A 13045-nucleotide genomic window follows, 5' to 3' on the forward strand; every position below is an offset into this window, starting at 1 on the left:
AGGCCTCTTAGAGTCTCAGAAAGTAATTCCTGATTTTGGTTTATATAAGGACTGAAAAAGCACTAGAAATCTGCAAGGATTCTGTATTAACATGTTAAGTGGGACCCATGAGACATGAGATTTTTGTGACCTCATGGGTACTTCCAAGATGAACTTCCAGTAAGTATTTATATAACTGTCAGAGATGATAGAGCAGATTTGGTTCTAAGTTTTGAAGAAGTTAACAAATAATGCCTTATTTTAATTAATCAAAGATTAAGGAAGATGAGTACTCCTGATTTTATTTTGTTACATGATTGTATTTGTGAACATATTGTACCCAGTATATCTGAATGTTTAGAGTTGAAGCTTAAAAAAAAGTTATTTCCTGTTGATTGCTGGAAGATGGTTTAAGATACATGCATGCTCTCTCTCAAAGTAAAAGCATTGTTAGCTGTTATCAAGGTAACTTTAAAAATAACTGTCCCAAGTACAAAAGAACTTGAGAGGAAATATGCCCTAAGGATGTGCTTTCTTTCATATCCCTCAGCTCAGCATACATACACAAAATTAGCTTCACGTTAACCACAATGTTATCCTTATCAAACAATGCAAGCAATTTTAATGAGCTTATCTACTAAAACAAACTGCCAGATATGTTAATATGAAAAAGGCTGCTAAGTGTATGGGCCAAATCATTTCATCAAAAAGGCTTTCATACAATAACTAAAAGCAGCCCCATCCTCAAATCAGATACAGGCAAATCCCCAGAAATCACCTCTGACTCAAAAGAAGAATGAGCTCCCCCACCCCATATTTAGGCCATAAACTCCTGTGAAAATGGGGGGGGGGGGGAGCACCCTGCCATTTGACGACCGCTGGAGTTCAATTTCTTTCAAAGAAACCAAGGGTTTTGTGCAGCAAATTTTGGTAAACGCCTGACACTATGACCTCTGCTGTCAATCCTTCCACCAATCAGCAAGCAGAATTCTTACAAAGCTCCATCAATCTGGCGGTTTAACATCACAGACTGCAGTTTAATCTAGAGGATTCTATTTTTCCCCCTGTGTGCACACACGCGCGCGCGCGCACACACACACACATACACACATTTACACACCAGCCTAGGGTAAGCACACGCCTTTCTGCTCCATCCAGTCCCCCTCTGATGTTACAGGCACAGTTAGCCAACGTCTTCTTAAAACCATTTTTTTAAGAGGAAGGAGGAGAAAGGAAGTGCTGCAGTCTGAATCCCTTTTGAAGGGGCCAAAAAAAAATTAGCATGCATTTTTATCGATATGCAAAGGAGGAGAGACCAAGGGGGAGCTCCTGCAGACAGCAAACCTATTCACAAAATGCCTTCCATCTGGCCAATACAAATGGTATTTGAAAACGCTAAACCTCCCGGCGTGCTCAAGAGGAACCATTAAAATAGAAATAAATGATTATATCTGGTTTAAATGAAATTATATACATACACACATATATATGTAATTTATAATGCAGTCTTAGGAACCATTAAGATACAAATAAAGATTCTAACCAGCTTAAATGAAATTATATACATATATACACCCATGTGTAATTTATAATGCAGTCTTAGGAACCATTGAAATAGAAATAGATGATCCTAACTGGCTTAAATGAAATCATACACATACATATATATCTATGTGTAATTTATAATCCAGTCTTAAGGAACCATTTAAATGGAAAGAAATGATAAGTAGTTTAAATGAAATTATGTACATATATAATTTATATTGCAGTCTTTGCCTTGGTTATGTAATCCTCTGCATTTCCCCCCTTGTTGCTGCAGTCCCCAAAGGCACACACACACACACACAACACACACACACACACACACACACACACACACAAACACGGCTCCGGCTGGTAAAGGCACTGATTGATTACCTGTAAGAACGCTCCCCACGTACAGTGTGCTTCCTGAAAGGAATGATCGTCCCGTTATCCTGGATGATGTCGTTGTTGTTCTCTCCATTTGGGGACAGGGTTTGGGTAGGACCAGGCATTGGAGCTCTTCCAACAATGAAAGCCAATCTTTCCTGTGCTCCGGTGAGGAAGGTAGGTTGTGTCTGTCTTCCTGTCTCACCCTCTGCTTCTCTGCTACTGATCCCCTCACTTGCTCCCTGCCTCCCTCCTTCTCTCCTCCTCCTCCTCCTCCTCCTCCTCCTCCCCCCTCCCTTCTTTCCCTCCCTCCCTCCCTCTAGCTCGCTCTCCTCCCTCCCTCCGCTGACGTCAAACAGCCCAGAGCAGCACCCTGGTCATGTGACAATGTTCTTCACCATGGCAACCAGCTAACTCATCATATCTCCCCAATTCACACAGGGCTGCAGGCATGACCACACCAAGACATCCTAACAGGCACGGGAGGGGGCGGTGGGGGGCAGAGCCTGCATCAGGCGTGTAAAGCCCCTAAACCACCTCCCCCCACCCCCCAGCAGACTCGCCTTGTCTGAAAACCAGCTCTTCCTCTAACCATTTCCTTTCCACTGCGTACTGAAACTGCAGCTGTGTACACAAAAGAAGGATTCAGGCAATGCAGTGTGTGTGTGTGTGTGTGTGTGTGTGTGTGTGTGTGTGTGTGTGTGTGTGTGTAAGGGGACTTTTTAACTCCTTCATGTCTAAGATCTTTACACCATCAAAATGAAATTCAGTATGAATGCCAGTCATTTTGCCCTTTACACCTTCCTCCACCCAGACAAAAATGAAACCAAAACCTGAAGAGGAAGATCCAGTTCCTTCCTCACAACGGTCGCATGTTGCAATTACTTTGAAATCGGTGGCAAGGGCTGCATGGGCCAAAGACGCCCTGTTTTTACAAAAGGATCCTCAACGAGCACATTTAGAAAAGGCACAGCGTTTCTGAAATGCACAAGCTACCCTAGGCCCCCAGACTCAATTCCCCCAAGGCCAACTAATCTAGATAAATGGTCCCATGCCATTTACTCTGTGGCTACTTTCATTTGGGTTAAAGAAGACTACGCCATTTAGTATCCGGATCCACATACAGCAACAGTGCAAAGTTATGTGCGTTCAGGGAAAGCTCAACAAATATTGTCAACTCAAAGTCACACTGTTTTACATTCATTAAACACACACACAAAAAAACAGCTAAGGCTGATGTGGGGTTAGTTATTCTGCCTTCTCTTCCCACTCACCCCCCCCCAAGGGGCATTCCCCATCCTTTAAACTGCAATGCAACCTCTGGAGGAGGGATATAACTGACTCAGGGAGGCTGTGCTTACTGGATTCAGAACCTAGGAAAGGCTGGGGAAGGGGAAAGATGTTAGATAGATAAATGTAAGTATGCAAGTATGTACATAAATATGTATGTGGACAACACACACATATGAATGAAAGGACACAGCACTCACACACACCACACCTACATGATGCATGTATATGAAAGAAAGGGAAAACCACTCCAGGATCATTGTGAAGAAAACTCCAAATGGGGTCACAAAGAATCAGATGGGACTGAAATGTCTGAACACACTTTCTCCCCCATAAAATTATACACACATGAATATATATATATATATATGTATGTGCAACACATTATATGCATGCACCACAAATATATACATGCATGTGATACATGTGTATATTATATGTGTGTATGTGTATATATTTATCCACCTATATACTTAGATGCTAACTATATAACTACCATATACATATGTTATTTGCAAGTGTATTACATATTAACTATATAACTACACATATGTTTATGTCTATTTGTATATGTATATTTACTATATAACCACACATATTTATATCTTTTATTTGTATATTCATTATATATTAACCACATAGCTACACATATATTTATGCCTCTTATTTGTGTATCTATGCTTGTATATATACATACATACATACACAGATAAAAGTATATAAAGTTCACAGCAGAAATCACTCAAATACTCCCCCCATTCACTCATATCCTCTTGTAATTATCTACTTTCTCATTTTAAGGTACAATTATTAAAAAAACCAAGCAGCAATGTTGTCAAGCCTGACACTTCTCCTGTAGATCTCCCTGGCAATAACAAGTTATTTCTGGTATCAGGATTCTGGAATTAGCATCAAATGAGCTTCTCGCAGTGTGTTCACATTCAGCACCCAGATGGTAGTGATATAATCCAAATAAGCAGAAGTAGAGGGCATTTTGAATTTTTCAATTAATTTTAATATTTTATTTATTCACAATTCCTAATAATCCCATTTTGAATTTTTTTCTTCTTCTAAGTTTTAGTTTGTTTAGAGTTGTTTGTTAAAGAAGAGATTTTGATCCAATTCTCACTGAAACCTGACTGGTTTTATAAGGCATACAGATAAATATACTAATGTTAACTAAGGCGTACAGATAAATATACTAATATTATCTAAGATAAATAACAGATCATATGATGCATGACACAGTGGCATGACTGTAATCATTGATGAGGAGCTTTCTTTGCTTTCTATTACTCAATCTCCATTTTCAACCTTCTTACCCATTCATTCCATCACTTCACGGCTTCTTGTTCCCTATATGATTTCATGAGTCTTAGTTAAACAGCATATTTAAAACTTTAATATTGAAAATGACTAGAGCTTGCTCCTACCCTCACCCCCACCCCCCCCCTTTGACATTGGCCATATCACTGGATTTCTTTTGGATCTACTATTTAAGTATGGGCTGAAGAGATTAAAAAACATAGTAAAGTCTTAGTGTAGATATATAAAAAAATAGGCAGTATATCAACCAGTTATCTGACAGTATGGTTCTGAAGGGACTCACAAATGTCTTCTAGAGTACTGGGGAAAAGCTGAAACTTTTTTTAAAACCACTAAAATTTTGGCTGACAACTCAGAATAATATTATTTCTATACTTAGGAATGGTGCCAAGAAGCAAATAGTAAGAAGAGATATCGAGTCCAGAACCTTGTCTAGTATCCTATACTGAGACCAAGAAGCATAGGATCTCAGAAACTTTTAGCAGAAGAGAAAATAGTTCAAAATGACCCTTAAAAGGATTATGAGGCTTTGGGCACTTGTTCCACATGACTAACTTGGCTTTCTTAGCCATTAACCTACAAACTATTCATTTTGGGTGAACCTTGAAGTGGTTAAATTCATTTATTTTTCTGACTTCTGGGAGTCAAGCTATACTGGCTTTCATTTTTGATTCTCAGTTGCTAGGCTAAAAATTATTTTCATCATCAACTAATTTGAAAAAAGCATTCATTTTGAGGATAGTTAGATCAAACTCTTTTGAGCAGTCATAGTTCCCTTTTAGAAGGCTCTGAAATGATGAAGAAAGCATATTTTCCAGACTATAAAATAGAGGTAATCCACCAGCATAGATATTTTGGATAGATACTGGAGATGGACAATGAACTGAGCCAAGAATTTATGAGGAGGAAGACAGCACAACTGCTTTTGGGAAAAATCGTATAATGCTTTTAGTAACACCAATCATTCTCCTAAAAACAAAATTCAATTTTTAAAACATCAATATTTTCCCAGTAATGCAATATGTCTTCAAGTCACAGAATACCAAATCTCCGGAAAATTAACCTTTCAAGTTAAGTGAAGGGCAACAGAGAGGAGCAAGGTAGACTGAAGTAGGCTACGACACTTAATCAATGATGAATTTGCAGAAATAGCATTAAGAACCTGAGAATTGTATAACTTGGAAAAGAGGAGTAAACAGGGATGTATATAGGGGTATAACTATTAAGAATCTACTATGTATCAGGTCTGGAGAGATACAAAGAAATTCAGTTCACAATCTAATAATGTGTGATTTACAAAATATAAAGTGGTCTAAAGAGAGTTCCCTAACATATTCAGTAGATTCCCATGGAGGAGCCATGGGAGAATATAGGAAGGCATCATATACTGTGAAAAGTCATGGATGGGTTTTGATCTGTACCACAGTGAGTAGTGGCCACATTACTAAAATCAAAGATACAAGAAAGTATTGATGTAAATGACAATTCTATTAGATAAAGCAGGTCTGAATACTTTATCAATAAAATTCTTTTGAAAAAGCACTAAACGTACATCCTCATATGTACAAAAATATTTATATCAGCTTTTTTTGTAGTGGCAAAGAACTGGAAACTAAGGGTGTACTCACCATGAAGAGAGTGCATCAACAAATTATAATCCATGAATATAATGAAATATTGAGCCCTAAGGGAGTGGAGAAAGGGATAGTTGCAAAGAAAACTGGGAAGATTTATATGAACTGATGCAGAATGAAGTGAACAGAACTAGGAGAACAAGGTATATTATTATAACTACTGAAAATATTCAAAACTGAAAGAATTAATTCTTGATCTTGTAATTTTACATTTAATTTTACACTGAGATTTTGTTCTATAAACATAACCAATAAAGATCCCTCATCTCTGTGATGCTGGCTAACTAGGTGATTTCTGCTCTGTTCTTTGTTTTATGCTTATGAAAATGAATTGCATTTCAGTTTGGGGTCTTTTGATGAGAGGCAGGATCATTAGATTCCCCCCTTTATTACCCTATTAATAAATGTTATCTTGCAAAGAATTGCTTCAGTTTACACTTTTGTTAAATTACACACACTACAGAACTTTTTTTTGTTTTTTTGTTTTTTAGGTTTTTGCAAGGCAAATGGAGTTAAGTGACTTGCCCAAGGCCACACAGCTATATACTATGGAACTTTGATCAATGCAATCATCAACCATGGTCCTGCAGAGGACAAAGAACTGATAGATTCAAGATATAATGAGACATACATTTTTGAACATGGCAAATTTGAGGGTGTTTGGTTTGACTATGATTATTACAAGGTTTTTCTTTTTTAATTTGTAGTTGAAATGGGAGGGAAGGGGAAACAATGTGATTAATCTTCCCCTTTCCCTAAGTGTGTAGAAGATAGATCACAAAAAAAAAAAGAAACAGGAAGGACATTTATTATATACTTATATTAAATAGAATATATACATTTATATAATAAAATCAAGTCAGATTGAATTGTAGTTTTGCATAATTCTCTCCCTTTAAATAATTATGTAGAAATATTATTTTTACATGGGATTTGATTTTAGAAGTTTTTTTTAAAAAAACTTTACATCCTAATTCTTCCATGTTCCTGTCATTTCCTTCTTTAAAGCTGCATGTTAATGTTTACTAGGAAGGGAACTACAAAGTACACTTGGAGGATATGTTTATCAAGCTCAAAGGCTTAGGGTCTTCAGTTTCACATCAACAATGCAATAGTTCAATTTAATCACCATTCATTAAATGTCTTTTGAGTACAGAGTAGCTAGTTGGTCAGTCAGTCAAAAAGCGTTTTTTAAGGTTCACCATCTGCCAGCCACTATGCTAAGTATGAGGACACAAAAAAGACCAAATCAGTCCTTTCCCTCAAGGAGTTTATAAAACATTGTGCTAGATTTTGGGAGAGGTAACAATGGATTTTTCAATATAATAGGATTAAAGAATAATAATTTAAAAACTTTATTTTCATCAATAAAATAAGCAAACAGAAAAATCTCCCAATGAATCTTGGATAAAAGAAAATAATAGTAAGCTTCAAAAAAGGATTTAGATATAGATGAGAACACATAAAAGTCTCTAGACTACATGTCTTCCTCCATCATTCAGCACAGAATAAATCTGGGATTTAGAAAGTTTTCATGGATGGTCCTTGAGGCAGACTATACCTGTTGTTTGAGGTATAACCCCAATAATCATAAAAAGGCCTATCAGTAGCAGACTGGCCTCTAAATGATGAATTCTTTGACTACTGTGACCCATGAAAAGGGCAGAAGAACAGAAAAATAGGGGAAGTGGGTGCTAAAAAAAATCACATTATGTTTTAACTGTAATAAATACCAGTTTAATGACTGGCACTCTAAAAATGTGATCTTGGACCAAAGACTAGTGAGTTATTTGGACCTAAATCACATTTAGAAATACATTCAGAGACAGATAATCTTATTAATCACATTTAGAGACAAAGAAATTCGGTATAAGAAAATCAGAAGACAAGCTGCAGCTAAATGAATGGACAATTAATAGGTTACATTTAGAAAAAAGATATGTAAGTTTGAGGAACTGTTTTCATTGCCCACTTAAAAAGCAAAAGAAGATATCATTTCATGGGAAGCTTAGTCATTCACCATGCATGAAGAAATAAGGCTAGAGCAAAGATCATTGCACCTTATATGCCAACCTCTGTTCTAGAGGATGAGACAGAAAGAAATTCTATGAAGAACATGATAAATTAATTTGAACTAAACCAACACATACCTTGAAACATGATGGTTTCAGTGGAAAGAAGGGCAAAATGGAAGACTTCTAAAAATGTTGGAAAATATGGTTTGGGATCAAGAAATGAAAAATGAAAAAGTCACATAGCCTACATATTTGTAAGAAGCCTTCTTCCTGTATGTCACAAATACCTTGTTAAAGAAGAGGGTTTGAAAGAAGTAAGTAGTTAATATCTTAAAAAATGAAGGTGGGTATATATTGACAGAAAACAATTGAATGTTGATATGGAAGTTATTACAAGATCTATTGCTAATGTACAATCAGACATTTCATTAGCAAAAAAAAAGTTAAAATCAGCACAGAATTAGGAAGAATGATAAAGACGTATATAATTCCCTCTAGGCTACCCTATTAATTACTACTTTGAGGTGTGGGGTATAGCCATGACTCCCTTAGGTCCAACATATTCATTAGGTCCATACTCCTAAATTATATAGCACTTGAATTCTCTCAAGAGCATCCCCTCAACAACCAGTCAGTAGATATAATTAGCTCAAAGTAAAGGCATTTAATAGCTGGAATAGAAAGAATAGTAACTATAAAACACTCCTGGCAAACCTGAGACATACTCTCACATAAAGACATGAAGAACCAATTAAAGAATATGTAAAGTACATAAAAAGGACTATATAGTGTTTCCAATATTAAGGCAAGGCAATTTATCTCTCTGGAACAACAGCACCTCTCATGTTACCTTCATACTATTCCTTTTTTGGACACAGCTTCTCTTCAAGGAGGGTAGTTTGGCTAGGCTTCCACAGTAGCTCGACTCATGACTGCCAGGGCTAACTCTCTTCTTTCCTAACTGGCTCTCTTCTCAAATGCCAGAAATCATATTACTTGACAATTCTCTAAGGACGCTTCCTGCTAAGTGCAATGTCTCTTAGTAGGCATGTAGCTTCATTGTGAGGCACCAGGGTTGATGGAAATTTCCTCCCTATTGGAGGTGAGAAATAGAAACTGGTTCTTCATTGCTGGCTCTCTTCTCTGCTGCCAGAGGTCATATTCCTCAGGATTGTCTCTTGCCTCAATTTACTCTCTGGTGAGTTTTCCTTTATTTTTTTTTTGAATAGAAGACCACCAGGAATGGTACCAATCCTTTAGCTAATCATTAACCACTCACCCTTTAATTCCATCAAACTTGACTAAATTAAATTCTTCACATTTACAAAAGGGACAATAGAATGTAGCCATATATTTATATTTTATTTAAAATCTTAAGACCTTGTTGTCTCTGTGATCTTCCTCTCACATTCTTTAATTACACAAGCTAGGCAGGGGGAAAAATCTTTTGTGTTGACAACAGCTCTAATTCATCCCATTTAAACAAAGCTGCTGCTTTTGAAAAATGAGAAATAGATAAAAATAAAACTATTGATTTTTATTACCATTTCCCACAGAAGTGTATAGCTATAAAATGATGGCCACAATGAAGAGGCCAAGAGACCAGAAACAATCTTTTTTTTTTTTTTTTTTTAGCAAACACTTCATCTCTTTGCCACAGAGTGTGAAATGAAAGTCAAAGATAAAAAACAGTTCAGAATACAAGCTCAGTTGTAAAATATATTACAGGAAGATTATTCAAGTTTATGAACAGAACTACCTTATAAAGCAGTAAAAGGTAAGAGCTGGAAAAAATAAGCTTATAGAAATCTTACCATGAAATCCAACTAAGCCAGAGGATCACAAAAGCATTATAGATTAGGATGAAGAAGGAAAATAAGTAGATGTAAAATTGAACAAATTTGTCATTTTTATAGCATTGTAGAATGACAATGAAATATTTGGATTGCAACATTGGTTGATGTATTGTATATATAGATAGGTCAATATGAGACATAAAGAACTGAAAGAAAATAATATCTGGATTTGATCAAATATGCACTGAAGAAATCCCTAATTTCAAGGAATTCAGGGATTGACATCGAAGATTAAAAAAATAGAAAATATTAACAACTGTATACATGTCTCTACGAATAAAAGATAGCAAAGAACATATGAGTACTTATTGATCTATATGCCTCTCTCATCTTTATTGTCTTTGAGAATAGTCTATGCTAGTATTGAGGATATCCTTATGAAAATAGAGGAAAAAAAGGCATGCTTTTGCAGGTGAATTTTTAAAATAGATTTAATTTTCTAATTTATGCAATTGATTGAAAGATACTGAAAATACAAGGTCTCCAATTTCTTGTTTGTTGGTTATTAAAAAAAATTGACTCAATGGAGCAAAATGTAGCTTAAAACCTTTTCCTCCAACTACATCTCTTCAATGCACATATTAATCATATTAATGTCATAGATGTTTATTTGTACATGCAATCAAAGAAATAATTTTGTTTAACATTCTTTTTTTCCTTAGTTTTTTCTTTTTTGCAAGGCAATGGGGTTAAGTGGCTTGTCCAAGGCCACATAGCTAGGTAATTATTAAGTGTCTGAGACTGGATTTGAACTCAGGTACTCCTGACTCCAGGGCTGGTGCTCTATCCACTGCGCCACCTAGCCGTCCCTAACATCATTCTTAAAGATCTTATCATCATTATTAAATAAGAAATAAAACAGGAATTCATATGCATGTCAAAATATATAGCAAGGTCATGGTATACTATAACTAATTACTCTACCTCTCCATATAGCACATTATGAACTAAGTGAAATACTAGAGTCCAAATGTTACTCTATCTTCTGTGAGAACAATTATGAGAAACTGTAGGAAAACCTTTTCCATTCCAAAACTTCCATTCAAATGAAAGATGGAATCTATATTGATAGGTTTTCCACATTTGTGGAAATTGTGGGTATCAAGAACCAAATGACTACCCTCATTAAAATCTAAGACCACTCAAAAGAACATCCTCTTTTGGATGTGTGGTGTGAGCCTAACAGTCCACACAGAGAATATCAAAGGGAAGAAGAATGTGTGTGTGTGTGTGTGTGTGTGTGTGTGTGTGTGTGTGTGTGTGTGTGTATTAAAACAGTTAAATGGGAAGCTTAGCAATTCAATCTACCAGGATTCATATCTTACATATATAGACTATGGATAGACAATAATGAGTCTAAAATTATTTTAAATAGAAGAATGCACTAGACTGTATTTGGAAATCATGTAATATAGTTAATAACTATAGAGTTACATAAAAATTTACCTTTTATATACCAATTTTCTTTTGATATATGCTATAAGGCTACCAAAAAGAAAGTTAGTTATATTATTACACATAATATAAAAATTCTCCAAAGGGTAACCATACATTGATCATAGACCACCAAAATAAGTCTAAGGAATTGAATGAACTAAAAGGCAATGGAGAGATGCATGACAAATTGATGTAGGATCCTGTATATCAGCAATAATAATCTGCATATAAGAAGAAGCAAAAAATACATCATTAAATATTTTTATGAACAGTAAAAGATCTGGATCAGTGATATGTTGAGGGCAAAGGATAACATGAGAATAAAATGAAATATCCATGAAATATTAAAAGACATGAAGGGGAAAGTGGCTGAGAATGTCGATGAAGGACCTAGGTAAGAACATGGCCAAGAAATTGCAGTCTCAAGAAGTATGGAAATGCTGAGATCTCTACTGGTAAAGGTGGGAAGTTAATCAGTGAGATCATTAATTTACTGAAATAAAGAATAAGAAGAAAAATCCCTTAGCCAGAAAGAGATAAATGAAAAGTAATTTTTTTATAATAATTTTTTTATAACAAAAAAAGATCTCCAGAGATTCAGAGTCCCACAGCAATTCCCAGCCAGAGAGCAATTGTGCGGGTGTGTCTTCCCGATTCTCAGATTTCTCTATAAATTCATATGTGTAGAATGGTTAATAGGAATGGTCACAGTGGATGACTTCTCTACACAGTGTCTCATGTGAACATGAGGCTAGCATCTGGAAAACAGTGTGAGTAACTGAACAGAAATTCAATTTTATATCTGACCTCATCTAAATAAAATTTCAAAAAGGAAAATTAAAGCAATTTTATTTTTAAAAAAAGATATCAAATGAAAACTATAAGATGAGAAAGACAAATTCTGAAAGAAAATACTTTAATTAAAACCTACTCTTTATTTTTCTAGGATCTAAGGAACTCTAGGATCATCAATTAATGCTTCATGGAATTACAGAGTTAGAGTTAGGGTCTTAGAGGGCACAGAATATAAGTTTCCACCTAAGGCATGAATCCCATCTTCAATGTTCTGTAAAAGTGGTCTTAGAGCCCCTAATTGAAGATCTTTAGGAACTCATCATAACTTTACAAAGAAAGCATTTTCCGTTTTAGGACAACACTAATTGTTAGAAGTTTTTCCTCCTATTTAGCTGAAATCCCTCTCCCCATAACATAGAACAATTCATTCTAGTTTAACTCTTCTGGGCAAAGAAGAGTAAGTTTAATCCCTCTTTCATTATGACAGTCATTCATATATTTGAGAAAAACTAACATGTTCTCAAGTATTATTTCAAACAAACCTTTTTTTTGGAATGATTTTAAAAAAAACCCTAAACAGCCTCACAAAGAGTCAGAGATGACGATGACTAAAACACCTGAACAACTACAAATTATAATTAAGTAATAACCCTCCTTCTTCCTTATGTGTAATGCTTAAAGTACATCTGATGGAGAATGCAAAAAAAAAAAAAACTAAGGTGAGATCCTTTGCCATTTGGGGGGGCATATATATATATAGTTCAGCACTGAAGGAATTATTATTTAAGATGATGGAACAATA

At 35.4% G+C, this 13045-nt stretch overlaps 1 protein-coding gene across 4 annotated transcripts in view; it reads right to left on the minus strand.

Annotated features, from left to right (window-relative positions):
- Window positions 1–13045, minus strand: part of MAPRE2 (microtubule associated protein RP/EB family member 2) — a 203001-nt gene that overhangs the window by 114749 nt on the left and 75207 nt on the right. For 2 of the 4 annotated variants that reach the window (XM_074199552.1, XM_074199549.1), the window contains exon 1: window positions 1897–2147. The exons of the other annotated variants lie outside the window; for them this stretch is intronic. In XM_074199552.1, coding sequence (XP_074055653.1) covers window positions 1897–1984 — 88 coding nt within the window. In that variant the 5' untranslated portion in view covers window positions 1985–2147. Of the gene's footprint in view, window positions 1–1896; window positions 2148–13045 lie in introns of those variants that run through there. 4 annotated transcript variants of the gene reach the window in all.

The sequence above is a fragment of the Macrotis lagotis genome, chromosome X, assembly GCF_037893015.1.
Source record: "Macrotis lagotis isolate mMagLag1 chromosome X, bilby.v1.9.chrom.fasta, whole genome shotgun sequence".
NCBI classification, from domain to species: Eukaryota; Metazoa; Chordata; class Mammalia; order Peramelemorphia; family Peramelidae; genus Macrotis; species Macrotis lagotis.